The sequence below is a fragment of the Ictidomys tridecemlineatus genome, chromosome 5 (genome assembly GCF_052094955.1).
Source record: "Ictidomys tridecemlineatus isolate mIctTri1 chromosome 5, mIctTri1.hap1, whole genome shotgun sequence".
NCBI lineage: Eukaryota > Metazoa > Chordata > Mammalia > Rodentia > Sciuridae > Ictidomys > Ictidomys tridecemlineatus.
Genome location: NC_135481.1, coordinates 135,770,300 through 135,788,311, shown reverse-complemented (window position 1 = coordinate 135,788,311; position 18,012 = coordinate 135,770,300). Strand labels below are relative to the sequence as shown.

At 48.5% G+C, this 18,012-nt stretch overlaps 2 protein-coding genes across 4 annotated transcripts in view; one reads left to right on the top strand and one right to left on the bottom strand.

Annotated features, from left to right (window-relative positions):
- Sema4b (semaphorin 4B) overlaps positions 1 to 13,362 on the top strand; it is a 39,188-nt gene extending 25,826 nt beyond the window's left edge. For both annotated transcript variants that reach the window (XM_078051156.1, XM_013356337.4), the window contains exons 3-15: positions 1,096 to 1,259; positions 1,403 to 1,465; positions 3,141 to 3,239; positions 3,956 to 4,067; positions 4,368 to 4,481; positions 4,596 to 4,747; positions 7,162 to 7,343; positions 7,483 to 7,633; positions 8,953 to 9,163; positions 9,262 to 9,377; positions 9,652 to 9,818; positions 11,273 to 11,358; positions 11,624 to 13,362. In XM_078051156.1, the coding sequence (XP_077907282.1) occupies positions 1,096 to 1,259; positions 1,403 to 1,465; positions 3,141 to 3,239; positions 3,956 to 4,067; positions 4,368 to 4,481; positions 4,596 to 4,747; positions 7,162 to 7,343; positions 7,483 to 7,633; positions 8,953 to 9,163; positions 9,262 to 9,377; positions 9,652 to 9,818; positions 11,273 to 11,358; positions 11,624 to 12,366 (2,360 nt within the window). In that variant the 3' untranslated portion in view covers positions 12,367 to 13,362. The remainder of the gene's footprint in view (positions 1 to 1,095; positions 1,260 to 1,402; positions 1,466 to 3,140; positions 3,240 to 3,955; positions 4,068 to 4,367; positions 4,482 to 4,595; positions 4,748 to 7,161; positions 7,344 to 7,482; positions 7,634 to 8,952; positions 9,164 to 9,261; positions 9,378 to 9,651; positions 9,819 to 11,272; positions 11,359 to 11,623) is intronic.
- A 955-nt stretch (positions 13,363 to 14,317) lies between these two features.
- Positions 14,318 to 17,999, bottom strand: Cib1 (calcium and integrin binding 1). Of its 2 annotated transcripts, none has more exons than XM_078051169.1 (7): positions 17,761 to 17,999; positions 17,596 to 17,630; positions 16,436 to 16,544; positions 15,293 to 15,443; positions 15,038 to 15,093; positions 14,861 to 14,949; positions 14,318 to 14,565 (listed from the first exon to the last, which is right to left on the bottom strand). In XM_078051169.1, exons 1-7 carry the CDS (start codon positions 17,809 to 17,811, stop codon positions 14,544 to 14,546), a joined length of 513 nt encoding a protein of 170 aa, XP_077907295.1. In that variant the 5' UTR covers positions 17,812 to 17,999; the 3' UTR covers positions 14,318 to 14,543. The 2 variants fall into 2 exon arrangements, with proteins under 2 accessions (XP_077907295.1, XP_005320205.1); XM_005320148.5 differs by having other exon boundaries at positions 15,038 to 15,156; positions 17,761 to 17,973.
- Between the last annotated feature and the right edge of the window lie 13 nt (positions 18,000 to 18,012).

Sequence of the window (18,012 nt, the reverse complement as noted above, 5' to 3'; positions counted from 1 at the left end):
GTATGTAAAAGAAACTTACATACAAACACACATGAAGTCATTTTCATAACTGCTCTGTTGGCATGGCCTTTTTGCTCCCTCAGCTTCATGAGACTGTGTTTGTTTGTGTGGTCATAATCCACTGGTCAGTTAGGACTTGCTTGAGGTTGCTGGGGGAGGAGGCTGCATTTTACTTGTTTTTCTGTTCTCATCAGCTGCTTAGAACAAAAGTATTTTTCAAATAATTACTCTCCAAACCTATTAGGTACTCCTAGCATAAACAGTACCCTGGCGAATCAGTGGGTGCGTTTACTTCGTTTTTCTTCTTTCTCTCTGATTTGTATCTTTCACAGTATACAAGTATAACCTGCTTATTGTAGAATCCAAAAGTGTTAAGTGAAAATTTAAAAAAAAAAAATGACCTGCAATCCTACTAGAAATTCTGCTTTTCAGCATTTTTTTACATCCTTCTGGATTTATTTTAGTTGATTTTTTAAAGTTTTATTTATTTTGTGTGATGCTGAGGATCAAACCCAGTGCCTCGCACTTGCTAGGCAAGTGCTCTACCATGAGCCACAACCACAGTCCCTAGATTTTTTGTTTGTTTGTTTGTATTTTTCCCACAAAATAAAAGAATCTGACCATATGTACTACTCTACAACCTTGATTTTCACTTTGTGGTAGGTAATTAGTATTATTACTTCATATTCTGCAATAATGAATGATACTTAAAATTTATATCAAGGGTACCTATACTTTTTAATTTTTTGTTACTGGGAATGGGAACCCAGGGGTATTCTACCACTGAGCTACATTCCCAGCTTTTTCTTTTTCTTTTCTTTTTGAGACAGGGTCTGGGTACTTAGGCTGGCCTTGAACTTGAAATCCTTCTGCCTTAGCCTCCCAAGTCCCTGGGATTATAGGCGTGCACCACTGTATCCAGCCTGTTATATAATTTTTTGTTTGTTTCTTATATAATTTTTAAACCTGTCCCTCCTGCTCCCAACCCCTTGCCACCCAGTGCCTTCAATTAAACTGGCCCATTCAAGAGGTTGGTGTAAGAGGTTTGTCATGGAATGAAAGGTGGTCCCTAGGTAATGTCAATCTTCTCCCCAGGCTCCAAAGATCGGCCGATCCTCAAATTTGAAGGTGAAAACATCTCTAACTACACAGCTCTTCTGCTGAGCACAGATGGCAAGACTCTGTACGTTGGTGCCCGGGAGGCCCTCTTTGCACTCAACACCAGCCTCAGTTTCTGGCCAGGCGGGAAATATCAGGAGGTGAGAGATATTGTCCAGGACTGGTTAGGGAACGACAAGAAGCCTGACCTTCTGGGTTTGAGGATGATGCAGACGGGAGAGGAAATTGGCTCAGTGAATCCTCCATAACTCTTGTACACTTTCCTTCTCCTCTCATTCCCCAGCTGCTGTGGAGTGCAGATGCAGAGAGGAAGCAACAGTGCAGCTTCAAGGGCAAAGACCCAAAGGTAAGTCAGGACCTGGGGATGACTTGGGCTGAAGGAGGTTTGGAAGGTAATGGATCTGGGTCCAGGGCAGAGACTACAGAGGGGAGCAGACATATCCAGGTATGTCAGAAAGGGCATGGACTTCTGAGATAGCAGCACCTGGGTTTGAATCTCAGCCCTGTACTTATTATCTCTATGACCTTGGACAAGTAGATACACCTGGCCAAGCTATAATGCATACACCTGTAAAATGGTAGTAATGATACCTATCTCACTGGGCTTACTGTGAGGATCTAACGAGCTGGTAGCACCTGGCACATAATAAGTGCCATCAGCATCCAATATAGATGGGGTGGGAGCTGTATCCTTCTGCACATGGTCCCTGATGGCAGCTAGTCAGACAAATTCTGATTTGATTTTGGTCAAACCATTAGTAGGGTCTGGCCCAACCCAGGGTTTTCTGAAGGACTCCACACTGTCCCAGAGGCTCCTCATCCTGAACACAGCAGGTGCAGCCAAGGCAAAGGCAAAAGAGCACCAGACTTGAGGGGCGAGGTAAAGGTTCAAGCCGTGTGCAGTTGGTGAAAGCCAGTAATCCTAGTGTCTCAGGAGGCTGAGGCAGAAGGATTTCAAGTTTGAGTCCAGCCTCAGCAATTTAGCAATGTTTTGTCTCAAAATAAAAAATAAAAAGCCTGGGGATGTAGCTCAGTTGTAAAGCACACCTAGGTTCAATCCTCAGTTATCCCTACTCGAAAGAAAGACAGAGTGAAGAATTGAGAAGGTGGTCAGGAAAATTTTAAAATGAAGTCATACTATGTAAAAAGTGACATTTGAGCAAAGATTTAGAAGGAGGTAAGGGAATTGACTGTAAGATATGTGGGAAAGAAACAGGATTTTGGATTTCACTCAGAGAAACATTTGGGGAACAAATGGAGAGCTAAGCAGAGAAGTGACATGGTCTCCCCTGGTGTTGGGCGACTCTGAGCTCTGGGGTAAAGGAGCCTCCATGCACAGGACAGAGGTGGTGGGCCACAGTGAAGAGCAAGAGACGATGGTGGCTCTTTCTAGAGTGACATTGATAAAAGGAGTAAAAATGGTGGATTCCAGATGTATTTTGAAGCTGGAGATACCAGAATTTCCTAATGGAAAATTGTGGGGTTTGAGAGTCCAAGGCTAGGCCTTCAGCCACTGAAAAGACTGCATTGCAGTTAATAAGGATGGAGCAAGTTTTGGGAATGATGAGCGGGGTTGGAGCGGTCTAGTAGATACCTCATGGAGTGACATGCACCTGGGTTCCGGACTGAGAGTATCCTGCTCTGAGCTGTAACTTTCCCACAGGGTTGGTTGGGAGAGCTTTTGGTTTTCACTGAGCCTATAGAGGGTCAGACAGCAAACAGTTTGAGATTCCCCTGCATCAGGGTACCCTTCATTCACCAGACAGACAGAACCTTTGCTAGACAAAACTAGCTAAATCCCAATGCCCCTGTGGTGCATACACATGCTGTGATCTTCTGTCTGCTTGACTCCTGGAAGCTCCTGGATTCTCATTTGTACCAAAACTTGAGTGCCCACCTCCAGATCCTCTGAGCAGAGGCCCCGCCCCCTGGCCTGGCCTTGGATCTGTGGAGGAAGGATCATCATTGGTGCCCCTTGGAGGCTGGGCTGGAACTGACATCCTCCTCCTCTTCCCCTCTAGCGTGACTGTCAAAATTACATCAAGATCCTCCTGCCACTCAACAGCAGCCACCTGTTCACCTGTGGCACAGCAGCCTTCAGCCCTCTGTGCACCTACATTGTGAGTACCCTCCTCAGCCCTGGGGTACCCCATGCCAGCCCAACAGGAGGAGCTGCCTCTCCTCCAGCTCCAGGGAGCTGTTTCTTAACACACACCCTTGGTAAAGAATAGGGCTGAGGTGGGGCGGGGCTTCTAAGTAGCAGTGGACTCTGAGAGCCCTGAGCCCCATCACCCTGGCACCTAGCCCAGCCCTGATAGCCAGAGTCTCCTGTAGGGGGAAGAGGATGCATGCCATCACCCTTGAACAAAGATCCTGTTCATCCCTGACTGGCTGTCCTTTCGTTTTCTCCAGCTTCTCTCCCTTGCTTTTACTTGAACCTCTTGAGTCATCTTGTTATGCGCCCCTCCACCCCCCACCACCACATCGTTTCATTCCTGTCCTACACACTAGCCGAGGCTGACATTTGAGGTCATGGATTGAAGCCCCAGCTTTAGAATCAGAAATACCTGGGTTTGCATCATGTTGCTATCTCTTCCCAGCTTAAATCATTTTCTAGGCCTTATCTCTCTGCTAAGTGGGACTGATAGTTTCCCCCTTCATCATCTCACAGACAGGGCAGGTGCCAGAGTGAGAAGGATGGCCTCCCTGACATCTGAACCCTCTCTCCCGCTCACCTGCCTGCAGTCACCCTGTCTCTCTGCCTTTTCTCCTTTTCTGCTGAGCATATTCTTCATTCCTGGGCATGCTCCAGAACCCACCTATCTGCCCCCTACAGAATGTGGAAAACTTCACTCTGGCACGGGATGAGATGGGAAATGTCCTCCAGGAAGATGGCAAGGGCCGTTGTCCTTTTGACCCCAATTTCAAGTCCACTGCCCTGATGGTTGGTGAGTATTGGAGTCAGAATGGGCTCATGAAGCCTTCATGTGGAGGCAGGCAGATGCACAGGGCTGGAGAGTTGGCTATGGGCAGGGTGGGTCCAAGGCCTGAGCTGTAGGTCTGTGCTGTGCTAATTCCCAGGGGCACAGAGTGACCATGGGCTGCCCTTGAGTTTAGTTTTTCCAAGTTCCTGCTTCCGTCTCTGCCCACTGCAGGCAGATGGATGATGCTGGGGTCACTCAGGGCCCCGAGCTGGGAGAAGGAGCCGTGCCCAGGGAGCCATTCCCATGGGAATGTTTTTTTGGCAGATGGTGAGCTCTACACTGGAACAGTCAGCAGCTTCCAGGGTAATGACCCGGCCATTTCCCGGAGCCAAAGCCTCCGCCCCACCAAGACCGAGAGCTCCCTCAACTGGCTACAAGGTGAAGTTATTCTGCCACTCCTCCAGTCATCGGTTCTGAGGGGGCATTCTCCCCCATCTGGGCCTGTCTCCAGGGTTCCTGGGCTGACTCTGTGCTTCCCACTGGCCCCCACAGACCCTGCATTTGTGGCTTCAGCCTACATTCCAGAGAGGCTGGGCAGCTTGCAAGGTGATGATGATAAGATCTACTTCTTCTTCAGTGAGACTGGGCAGGAGTTTGAGTTCTTTGAGAACACCATCGTGTCCCGCGTCGCCCGCATCTGCAAGGTGAGTGGGTTGGGCTGGTGCCTTGGCTGCAGGATAACCCATATCTGTGGTCTTCTTGTCTTCCTGGGAGCAGCAGCTTAGCCAACTGTCTGTCTTTCCATCTTCTGTTTTTGTTTTTATGTGGAACTGAGATGGAACCCTGTGTCTCATGAATGCTAGGCTGGTGATCGATCTACCACTGAGCTACATCTCCAACCCGTCTCTCCTTTAAATTAAAAGATTTCTTATTGGTTTTGCTTACTTGAAAAATGTGAAAATGTAGAAAAAGTACACAGGAAAATCACTTACAATATAAAGATTAAGGTCTTTAATCTTGCCAGGTACAGTGGCACAGGCCTATAATGTAATCACAGTGATTCAGGAGGCTCAGGCAGGAAGAATGCAAGTTTGAGGCCAGCTTTGGTGACTTAATGAGACCGTGTATCAAAGTTAAAAAAGGTAGGGGGATGTAACTCATTGGTAAAGAGACCCTGGTCTCAATTCCAAGTACCAAAGAGAAAAAAAAATCTTGATTTTAATTTAATCTTAATTTAAAGATTAAGAGCATAGCTGGGCACAGTGACACGTGTTGGTAATCCCAGCAAACTGGGAGGCTGAGACAGGAGGATTGCAAGTTCAAGGCCAGCCTCAGAAATTTAGCAAGACCATGCCTCAAAATGAAATATTAAAAGGGCTTAAAATTAGAGCTGGGGTTGTGACTTAGCGTTAGAGCGCTCGCCTAGCACTTGCGAGGCCCTGGGTTGAGATCAGCACTAAATAAAATAAAGGTATTGTGTCCAACTACAACTAAAAAATAAATATTTAAAAAATTAAAAACTAAAAGGGCTAGAAATATAGCACAGTGGTAGAGTACCCCTGGGTTTAATTCCTAGTATCAAAAAAAAAAAAAAGATTAAGAGCACAGACTCTGAAATCAGACTGGTGGGTTCAAATCCTGTTCTTCAGGCTCTTATATAAATCCTCACACTCTGGGTTAACAGATTCCTCATCTGTTGAATGGGAATAAAAACAACACTAACCTCAGAGTGTGGATTAAATTCACTCACGGAAAGTTCTTAGGAGTGTGGGAGTCACTGACCAAACGGAAGCTGTTAGTGTTTTAACCCCCAACCCCCACAAGAAGGGGCCGCTGTTAACACTTCAGAATGTTCGTTGCTGGGCTTTTAAAATTATATGTGAATTTACATTATTAACTTATTTACAAACATAAATTATGCTGCATCAGGGTGCTTTGCTTTCCCTGTCTATCCAGAATTCTGTCATAGACACCTTTCCCTATTTGATTGATTGATTTGAGACTGAGTCTCACTGTGTTTCTCAGGTTGGCTGAGGACTCCTAGGCTCAAGTAATCCTCCTGTTTCAGCCTCCTGCTCAGGATGCATGCATGTAGCAAAATGGCTGGTAATGCTTGTATGGTGGGCAAGCACACTTCCACCAGCTACATCCCCAGCCCTTTCCCTGTTTATATGGGCTCCTGTTGGTCCTTGTCTTTTGTGGCCCACAGTAAGGAATGTACTCTCATGATGACATATGCACACTGCCTCCATATTTTCTTTTTGGTGGTTTGTTTGCCCATTTTATTTGTTTATTTATTTTATTTGTTCCAATTTGGTATGCATGACAACACAATGCATTTCGACTCATTGTACACAAATGGAGCACAACATTTTGTTTCTCTGGTTGTACATGACGCAGAGTCACACCATTCGTACAATAATACATGCACATAGGGTAATAATTACCATCTCATTCCACCATCCTTCCCACCCACATACCCCTTACTCTCCCTTCCCTCTCCTCTGCCCAATCCAAAGTTCCTCCAATCTTCCCTTATCCCCGGCACCATTATGGATTAGTATCCACATATCAGAGAAAATATTTGGCCTTTAGTTTTTAGGATTGGCTTATTTTGCTTAGCAAAATATACTCCAACTCCATCCATTTACCTGCAAATACTATAATTTCATTCTTCTTTGAGGTTGAGTAATATTTTATTGTGTATATGTACCTTAGTTTCTTTATCCATTCATCTATTGAGGGCATCTAGGTTGGTTCCATAGTTTAGCTATTTAGCTGCTATAAACTTTGATGGGCTGTGACATTATAGTATGCTGATTTTAAGTCCTCCTGAGGAATGGGATAGCTGGGTCGAATGTTGGTTTCATTTCAAGTTTTCTAAGGAATCTCCATACTGCTTTCCAGAGTGGTTGCACCAATTTGCAGTCCCACCAGCAGTGTATGAGTGTGCCCTTTCCTCCCACATCCTCAACTCCAAGTTTTCTCAATTGTAGATGGAACTTTGTCCCAGCTCTCATTTGTTCTTCATTCCACTAGGAAGGGGCAGTGAGAAGGCACCCTGCCTCCTGCTTGCCCTGCTCCTGCCTCAGCTAGCCTGTGCCTCCTTTTCTTCTAGGGCGATGAGGGTGGTGAGCGAGTGCTGCAGCAGCGCTGGACATCCTTCCTTAAAGCACAGCTGCTATGCTCCCGGCCTGATGACGGCTTCCCATTCAATGTGCTGCAGGACGTCTTCACGCTGAGCCCCAGTCCCCAGGACTGGCGTGACACTCTTTTCTATGGGGTCTTTACTTCCCAGTGGTAGGGCTCCCGGGAACTAGCAGGGGATAGGAAGGTGAAGGGTGGCTGGGACTGGGACCCAGGAGCCAATCTTTGGGCCCTATAGGTCTCATCCTGAGCCCCTGGAGTTCCTGGGTTAATCTGGCTGTTTGCTTTGCAGGAACAGGGGGGCCACAGAAGGCTCTGCCCTCTGTGTCTTCACCATGAACGATGTGCAGAAGGCCTTCAATGGCCTCTACAAGGAGGTGAATCGTGAAACCCAGCAGTGGTACACTGTGACCCACCCGGTGCCCACACCCCGGCCTGGAGCGGTGGGTACTGGCTTTGCACTCAGGGCCTGTATTGGGAAGATGTGGATCCCCATGTCATGCTGGGACCAAGGCTGTCCAGCCTCAAACAAACCATATAGTTTCTCGGAATCTGATTTCTCATCTTTAAAACTGAGGGTTTCTCTATGTAAGTCACTCTCAACCAGTAAGTGAGGCAGCAGTTGGTGATAACAACTCCAAATGAACTGTTCTGAGATGGGCTCCACACCACCTCGCAGGCCCCACTGAGCCTAAGCTGCAGTCACCCACAGCAGTAAGGGCTCACTGATACACCATTATGGCTTTCTTCTCCCACCTTCACCTGCCTGTGGTAACGGGCTTGGGTCATGGCTCAGCGGTAGAGTGTTTGACAGTATATGTGAGGCACTGGTTCAATTCTCATGCACCACATGTAAAATAAATTAAAAAAGCAAAACACTGGGGACACAGCTCAGGCCTGCTTGACTCACTAAATAAGATATAAATATGTGTGTTGATATGCCTTTGGTCCTGTCCTATCTCAGGCTGGGCAAGTGTGTCCCCATTACTACTTACTATTGTAATCATCCCTTCACTTGGTCCTCTCTCCTACTCAATTGCAAGCTCTTTATTTAACAAGTGACCAGATGAACAGGCTTTAAGGCAATAGACCTTTGTATTTTCATTCTAGCCTAATGGGCTCCCCCAAAAGCAGACCTTGAAACAAGGCTATGAGTGCCATTAGCTTATTTGGGAGGTGACCCCAGGAAGTAGCCTGAGGGAACAGGCAGGTGAAGGTGGGAGAAGAAAGCCATAATTGTGTATCAGTGAGCCCTTACTGCTGTGGGTGACTGCAGCTTAGGCTCAGTGGGGCCTGCGAGGTGGTGTGGAGCCCATCTCAGAACAGTCCATTTGGAGTTGTTATCACCAACTGCTGCCTCACTGGTTGAGAGTGACTTACATAGAGAAACCCTCAGGAAGAGAGAATCAGGCAGCTCTGGAAGGTGCAGGAACTGACTGTAGCCATTGCTGCCAGGATACTGCCCAGCCAGGGCTTCCTGAGCACTCTAGTGGGAAAGATGATAGAAGTACAGGGAGAGTAGGCATGGTTCTTGAGGCCAGTGTGTGAATGGAGTAAGGAGGCCCAGCAAGGATACTCAAGTCAGCCCTTTGAGTCTACACCTTGGGCTTTCCCTTGGGCCTTCTGACTGGCACTCTGCAGAAGGCCAGGCAATGTGCCATGGCTTCTGGGGCAGGGGCAGAAGGCACTCCTGTCCACTGGGCCCCCATACTGCCTGCTGCCCTGCAGTGTTGCTGGCTCATGCTGCTACCTTCTCCTTCAGTGTATCACCAATAGTGCCCGGGAACGGAGGATCAGCTCGTCCTTGCAGCTTCCAGACCGTGTGCTCAACTTCCTCAAGGACCACTTTCTGATGGATGGGCAGGTCCGCAGTCGCCTGCTGCTGCTGCAGCCACAAGCCCGCTACCAGCGTGTGGCTGTGCACCGGGTCCCTGGCCTGCACCGCACCTATGATGTCCTCTTCTTAGGCACTGGTGAGTGCCTGCAGCCCACAGGCTCAGGGTAAGGGGCGTGGCTGGCGGGGCATGGGTGGTGGACTGTACCCAGGGCCTGAGTGCTGTCCATTTTCCAGGTGATGGATGGCTGCACAAGGCAGTAGATGTGGGCTCAAGGGTGCACATCATCGAGGAGCTCCAGATCTTCTCATCAGGACAGCCTGTGCAGAACCTGCTCCTGGATAGCCACAGAGTGAGTGGGCATGGGAGGAGTCCAGGCAGCGTGCTTGGGAGTGGCCCTCCATAATTACCAGGTAGTCCCTACCCAGTTTTTCCTCCCCTGCACCAGTGAATGAAAAGTTATGAAATCCAGGCTCATGGCACAGGTGACCAGAAAGTGTAGGGTGCCACTTTCTGACAGAGGCCTCTTGGGTGGAGCGCTAGTAGGCATGTGAACCAAGTGTGGTCATGGGTGGTGGCCCTGGCTGTCCATGCCTGCCTCTCATCCCCAGTGTCTGGCTGTGCAGGGGCTTCTGTATGCTGCCTCCCACTCGGGTGTAGTCCAGGTGCCTGTGGCCAATTGCAGCCTATACCGGAGCTGTGGGGACTGCCTCCTTGCCCGAGACCCCTACTGTGCTTGGAGTGGCTCCAGCTGCAGACATATCAGCCTCTACAATCCCGAGTTGGACTTCAGGTAAGAGCTCCTTGGGGCCTCCCACCCTCCCATCCCTGCCTGTGTACCCAGCCTCAGAGCTCTTCCTCAGGTCTCTCTAGGATCATCACCTGGTCTCATTTGCAATGTCTTAATCCTGCTTAATTATCCTGAGCTCCCCTGCTTCCTCTCAGCTGTTTTGTAGTTCAGATAGTGTTTTTACCCTGCCTGCCTGGAAAGGAGTGACACAATTTGGTAGAGTATGCAATGTCACAGCTATGAAAAACCTTGCAGGAGAATATGGATTGGCATGTGAATACGTTTTAGGAACAGTAAGGGCTACAAAACAGTCTATTAAAGAGTGGTTCAGAATAACATTTGGATTATAAAATGTTCCTGTAGAAAACAGGGATAAGCACAAACAAAATAAAAACTACCCCTAACCCTACCACCTAAAGAGAATTCGAGTAGGATTCTGATTTACTATTCTTCCAGATGTTTTTACATATGTAGTAAATAAACAATATAAATGTTAAATAACCATGGAATCTGTCCTATTTGTAGTGTTCTTTTTGTTTGGACCCAGGAAAAAGAATATACAAATTTATTACACACTTAAGGCATGGGAGTATCAGATTCCCCATTTATAGCATTCTTTCTTCTCAAGCATATATCTGGTGACAGTTTTTTTTTAAAAATATTTTTTTAGTTTTTATGTGGACACAATATTTTTATTTTTATGTGGTGCTGAGGATCGAACTCAGTGCATTACGTGTGCTAAGCAAACACTCTACCACTTGAGCCACAACCCCAGCCCTGGTGACAGTTTTTATTTCAAAAAACCAAATAGGCTGGGTGCAGTGGTGCACACCTGTAATCCCAGCAACTTGGGAGGCTAAGGCAGGAGGATCACAAGTCCAAAGCAGCCTCAGCAACTTAGTGAGACTGCCTCAAAATAAAAAAGAAAAAGGGCAGGGGATGTGGCTCAGTGGTTAAGTGCCCCTGGGTTCAATCCCTAGTACCAAAAAAATAGTTTATGAACGTACACCTGGAAGGACATGCTGTCATGATCAATGGATGGCAGATTCCATGAGATTTTTGTTTTATTTTTATCTTTTTGCTTGGTTGAGCTTTCCCTTTTGAGTGCAGAATTATTTTTCTTTTTATTATTCTTTATGAAGTAAATCAATGCATGTGGATTATTCAGAGACATATTTACATATAGGTCCAGCTGTCCTTTCAGACTGTTTTTGAGAGCACATTCTGCTTTTATAACTAAGGGAAACAGTATGTCACTTTTATCTGCAATGTGTGTAAATAGGAGGTGCTCATTCAAGCCATGTAGGGTTGGGGAATGAGCTCAGGGAAGTCTCTTACCCTCTGCTTTGGGCTTGGTGTTCCCTGAGAACCAGGTCCCCTGGCCAGGCTCAGGTATGCATTGAGGGGTGAGGGAACACAGGCTCATGGGGCTATCCTAGACTTTTTCTGGTCCTCAGGCCATGGATCCAGGACATCGAGGGGGCCAATGCCAAGGAGCTCTGCAACACTTCCTCAGCTAGGCCCCGGTCTTTTGTACCACCAGGTAAGGTACACCCTCAGAGGCTGGAGGAGCGGGGTGGGACCAAGGCTGCTTAGAAGACCTGTCTGAACATTGATGGGTGTAAATGCCTTTCCTCACATCCTCATCTTTTCAACTGGCAAGTGAGACCCTAGAAAATGAGACTCAGTCTCAGGAGTTCCTAGAGTTGCCCATCCTGGCACCAGGAGTATAGCTGGGAAGGAGGGTGTGAAGCTGGAGCGACTGTGGACACCAGCCCCCAAGTACCTGATGCCTCTTCTGTCCACAGCCAAGAAGCCCTGTGAAAAAGTTCAGTTCCAGCCCAACACAGTGAACACCTTGGCCTGCCCACTCCTCTCCAACCTGGCCACACGGCTCTGGCTGCACAACGGAGCCACTGTCAATGCCTCTGCCTCCTGCCGTGTGTTGCCCACTGGGGACTTGCTCTTGGTGGGCAGCCAGCAGGAGCTGGGGGTGTTCCAGTGCTGGTCACTGGAGGAAGGCTTCCAGCAGCTAGTGGCCAGCTACTGCCCAGAGGTGGTAGAGAATGGGTTGGTGGAACGAACAGACCGGGGCGGCAGTGTGCCTGTCGTTATCAACACATCGAGAGTGAGTGCGCCAGCTGGTGACAAGTCCACCTGGGGTGCAGACAAGTCCTACTGGAATGAGTTCCTGGTGATGTGCGCACTGTTTGGGCTCGCCGTGGTACTTCTGTTTTTATTCTTCCTCTACCGGCACCGGGATGGCATGAAAGTTTTCCTGAAACAGGGGGAGCGTGCCAGTGTGCACCCCAAGACTCGACCTGTGGTGCTGCCACCTGAGAACCGACCACTCAATGGCGTAGGTCCTCCTAGCACTCCACTGGACCACCGAGGGTACCAGGCCTTGTCAGATAGCTCCCCAGGGCCTCGGGTCTTCACTGAGTCAGAGAAGAGACCACTCAGCATTCAGGACAGCTTCGTGGAGGTGTCCCCTGTGTGCCCTCGGCCCCGGGTCCGCCTGGGCTCTGAGATCCGGGACTCTGTGGTATGACGGCTAACTTCTAGATGAGGCTTCCCTGGCTTCAGAGGCTGTGAATGCTCAGAAGAGGGTCACTAGGCCTCCATTTCTCATGGAACCCAACCAGGGTTCCTTGCACTTGGGAGCCTTGGAGTTAGCTGGCCTGCTGCTCTTCAACCAAGTCTTACAGCCCGGCAAGCTATAAGAGGGCTGCCCTCCAGGGCCCAGTGGGGCCTGCCTAGGTGGGCAGAACAGTGCTCCTAAGTAAACTGAGCCTTTGGTTTAAAAAGACAACTGAAAATGTGAATCCAGATGGGAAAGAGAGAGAACATGGACATGCCATGTCACAGACACACGGTTCCTACCTTCACGGCCTCCCAGATTCTTGGGACTTTTATTCAAAGTGGTTGTGTGAGACAGAGTTGGAAATCCCTGCCCAGTTGGTATACTCTACCTTCTGCCTTATCCTCCTGCCACAGGCTTCCCTTCTCCCTGCAGAGCTAGGGGCTAGCTTGGGCTCTGAGGGTCCTTGAATTGCCTGGTTGAGGATATAGCTGTGCCGCCATCACCCCACCACTCAGGGACCAGAGGGCCAGGCTGGCTCTGCAGCCCTCCTTAGGCCCTGGGCTCAGACCCAGCTCCTGGGCCTTCTTGCCCATGTCAGGCTGTGGCCACGTGAGAGAAGGAGCATGAGCCTGGGAGAGATTGTGACAATGTATACATTTCCATTGGAATTCAAGGAAGGAAGAAACCTTTGCCTGCCTTCATCCCAGTCAGAGAGACAACTCTTGTGTCTCTTTCACCATCTCAGCCCCATTTATGAACTTAAGCACAGGGTGGAATTGACTGTATCCCAGCTTCTTCCCATCCCAGTTGACCTTCACACCCTGCCTGAATCCACACTAAGGGATACCCATACTGACACTGCCCAGCACAGGGCCTTGAATTTACATGGGTTTTATATATATATTTTTTAATAAGATGCACTTTACTTTTTTTTGTAATAAAATTTGAAAAATAATTGTTTAATCATGGTTCTCTTAAAGGACTTTTGCTTTTTGAAATTGGTCTGTTTCTGGGGGTTCTGAGCTTTTTTTTCCCCAAGGATTAGTGAACCACAGCCAGCCTGGAGTAGAGTATGGCACTTACCTAAGGGATTTTAGTCTGCAGGAGTCACTCTGTCCATCAGTTCAGTGTAGCTAGGGATGGGCCTACTTTCCTTAAATGCCTTACAATTTTGGCAGGGTTGGGGGGTACCAGAGATTGAACTCAGGGGTGCTAGGTATTGAACCCAGGGACTGAAACCAGGGATTGGCCACTGAACCACATCCCTAATCCTATTTTGTATTTTATTTAGAGACAGGGTCTCACTGAGTTGCTTAGGGCCTTGCTAAATTGCTGAGGCTGGCTTTGAACTCACAATCCTCCTCTCTCAGCCTCCTGAGTTGCTGGGATTATAAGAATGCACCATCATGCCCAGCCTCTTACAATTTTTAATTTCACAAATGATAATATGGTAAAACTAACTTTTCTTTTAGTATACAATTCTTCAAATTTTAACACATTCCAAAATTCATGTAACTACCACCACAGCCAAAATTCTAGAGAGTTCCACCCCTTACTGCTATCTCCTTATACTCATACCTTCTTTCAGGGGTGGGAGGGATTTGATTTCTCACTGATCCAACCTTTCTTTTTCTATATCTCTTTCTTTCTTACTGTACTGGGGATTGAATCCAGGGATGCTTTACCACTCCTAGCCCTTTTAATTTTTTATTTTGAGGCAGGGTGTAAGTAAGTTGCTCAGAACCTTGCTAAATTGCTGAGGCTGTGATCCTCCTGTCTCAGCCTCCCAAGACTCTGGGATTAGAGGCATGTGCCACATGCCTTGCTGGTCCCATTTTTAGATGTGACTTATTACTAGTATGATCAAAAGTTTCTAAAAGTTCCGTCCTTCCTTATACCAGTATTTCTAGTGCCACACTTAGGATCAAAACCTCTAAACCTTTATTATTGATTAGTAGAAACAGAGTGATGACAATGGCAGGGAAAAGCAGGTGGGGTCCTCTCCTGCCTGGGATCAGACTGCGCGGTGCCGGCTCCAGGCTGGGCCTGCTTGGCCGGCCCTGACAACGCAGGCGTAACCTTGGCCACAGCTCAGCAGTGGAAAGGTGTTGGACAGGATGCTGGGATACATGCTGGGGCTGCTGTCACAGGACAATCTTAAAGGAACTGCACAGAAAAGAGTGAGTTGGGTTTTCTTTTTCTTTTTTTCCCCAGTGCTGAGGTTGGAACCCAGAGCCTCATGTATGCTAGGAATATGCTCTGCCACTGAGCTATACCTCCAGCCCAAGTGGGGTTTTCTGATGGAAGAGGAGTGTAGGGACTGAATCCAAACCTAGCCGCCCCTCCCCCTAAGACCTTCTTTGGAATGGTTTGTGTCCCATGTGAGTCTGTCCCTTCTCCTTTGGAAGAAGAGTGACCTGAGACCTGGTCCCCAGAATGCAGAGCAACCATTACCAAATACCTGGCAAAGTCAGGTGAACGGGAGATGACATGCTGGAACTCAGAGAGATTGATGGTCCCATCCCTATCAATGTCTGACTCTTCCAGGATCTGAGAAAGGGAGAGCTTTAAGCCAGAGCCCCAACTCTTGCCTCCTGCTCCCAAGCCCAGCTAGATCAGGCCTGATCTGGCTACTCACATTATCAATGAGCTGCTTCATCTCTGAGGCACTGAGTCGAGTGTCCTCGCCCTCTCCTGTAAGACAGTTCACAAGCTGACTCAGGTCTTCTCTGTCCAGAGTTCCATCATCATCAAAGTCTAGAGAGCAGGCATAGGAGGGCATGGTCAGGAGGAGCACCACAAAATGCACAAATGCCACTCACTTCCCAAACAGCCCCACCATGAAGCCCATGTTGGAATAGGTAGTGTTCTACCAGTTCTTTCTGGTCCTTACCGAAAATGCGAAAGGCATAGTGGGACTTGATGTCTGGAGTTGCTGTGTCACTAAATACACTCAGGAGGTCCAGGAAGTCCTCAAAGCTTAGGCTATCCCTGGTGGGGGATGTAGAGAAGACCCTGCAGATTCGTTCCTTGAAGGGATTGGCCTAAGTAAGAGAGCCTTTGGTGAGTGCTTTGGGAAGTAGCCCCAGGTCACATGCTCATTAGACCCTATCAGAAACTTGATGGAGTGGGTCACAGTGCCAGCACCATGGAGCTCAGATTTATGGGGAAGAAGCTCTGGGGCCAGGATAGAAGGCCCTGGTAGGGGAGCGAAGGGGGCACTAAATGAGCCAGCTGGAGAAGGAGCAGGAATGGCTTCCTGGCAGTCTGTTTAACTCAAAGTGAGAACAGAGTGGGAAGAGGAAGGAAAAAAGATGAACTGGTTATTTTGGAATATAAGTATTTAACTGAACAACTATTATGTTACAGGAATTGGGTTAGTCTCTTTGTATAAAAAATTTCACAGCAGCCCTACTGAGTTACAACCAACCTGTGCAATAGGGTTTCTCAAACTTTAATAAGATTTTGTCCTCTTAAAGGACAAAACTTGTCTGAACTTCCAAGAATATGTCCTGGAATCCCAGTTTAAAAAGCACCATTCTAATCCAGGCATAGTGGTACCCGCCTATAATTCCAGTGATTTGGGAGGCTGAGGTGGGAGGGCCAGTCTCAGCAACTTTGTGAGACCCTTTATAAAAAACAGAAAAAGACTTGAGATGCAGCTCAGTGGCAAAGTGCCTCTGGGTTCAATTTCTAGTACCAATAAATAAATAAATAAATAGCAACATTCTAGATAATTTTGCTGGGTGATTTTTCTTAAATATTTTTTTAGTTGAACACTTACTTTTATGTGGTGCTGAGAATTGAACCAAGTGCCCTGCACATGCTAGACGAGCACTCTATCCCTGAACCACAGCCCCAGCCCTTGCTGGATGAATTTGATAAATCCTTGCCCTCAGAAAGTTAAAGCTAAGCAGGAAAAAAAAAACAAAAAACTGGAATACAGACCAGTGACACCATTTTCTCTATCTGAGTGGCAGGAAGAATTATGGGGTCTAGCAGAGTAAAGGTGGGTAGAGGGGGTGGGGAGCCTTACCTTGAGCTCTGGAATGCTGAGAATCAGCTCAAAGGATACCCGTGCCTGCAGTGATTCATCCACACTTCGTTGCTCCTGGGGAAGGAGCTCACAAAACCGCCTGTGGGCTCTGACAACGAGAGTGGAACTGGTCTCTCTCAAGCAATTGGTCTCCCTGTATGTACTTGCATTCCCATTCCTTGCCTTGCCACCTGACCCTTTATAAATCAGGTGAGGAGCTAAGCCACACACAGGGCTTCTGAGTCACTGGGCAATGGTCAGTCAAAAGGATATAAGTCACAAGACAGTACAGGCTGGGAGTCCATTCTTGCAATAGGTATTTACTGAGAGCCTATTGTGTGTTATCTGGCACTGTGCTGGGCACTGATTCTAGATCACTGATGGATGGAGAGACTAGAGAAAGAGCCAAAAGGTCCTTAAGAACAGAAAGAAAAGATCAAAACCACAATCTCATTCTCTTTCACTCCAGGGACTCCTCCAGACCTCCCTGAACTATCTTCCTTCTCAGCCCCATCTCCTTCCCAATGGAATGATCTTTGCCAAGGTTAGTCCAGGAATCTTCTCATTCAAGGGTTCTAACCCACATCAAATCCACTTCCTCCCAAGGAAGTCTTAGGCAAGTTACCAAACCCCTCTGTACCTGTTTCATTGCCCTATACCTCCCTAAGTTAGATGATACAGGCAACCACTTAGCACAGTTCCTGGCCTAGGTAAATGCTCAAGAAGTGTTAACAGTTACTATATTATTCAAGTTAAGTTGGAAGGAAACGCCAGGCTCTCCAAGGCTTCTCTGGTTTTGTTAGTGGGCAAAGTCAGCCGCGAGAGCCACAGCAACCCTTGCAGGACAGGGACAGGATGTTCGATAGTGCAGAAGCTAGTGGAGCGCAGGGTCAAACAGCTCCCAACTTTTCCCAGATCCTGAGAGGTGGTTCTGCGGTGCAACGCTGGGGCCCCAGGCGCGACCCGAGAGGGTGTACCAGGAAAGGGGTGCAGCCTTGGGCTTGGACTCCTCGCTTCCAGTAACATCTCCGCTGCTTAACTCCAGCAAGCCCTGCCCCTCCCTCCAACAGGGGATCAGTTTGCCCATCTATAAGACAGTGATCCCCAAAGCCGCCTCTAGAGGATCCCAAGTCGGAAGTGGGGTTCAGGGCAGCACTCACAGGAGAATCTCCTGCTTAGTCAGGAACGTCAAGTCCTGGAAGGCAAACCAGAAGGGAGGTCAGCCGACCGTCCGGAGGCCGCAGCCGCTGGGCCGCCCACCCTGGGACACCGCTTCCGGGCGCAGGCCGGCACGCGAGCTCCCCGAGAACCCGCGTCCCGCGCACCTGGTACTCGGCCAGCAGCTCTTTGGATAGGCGACTGCCCGAACCCCCCATTGCCGCGCCGCGCGCACAGCTCCGCCAACTCTTCTAGGGACACCGACAACTTTCTCACTTCCGCCCTCGGCTGCGTCACCGACCAGTCCCGGCGGCAACAGCTGCTGAGGCCACCAACCCGGGCACCCCCTCCTCGCCACGCCCAGGCCTCCCAGAGCTGCTCCGCCCGCCAGCTGCCGGCCCCCGCGGTACTAGGCGAGC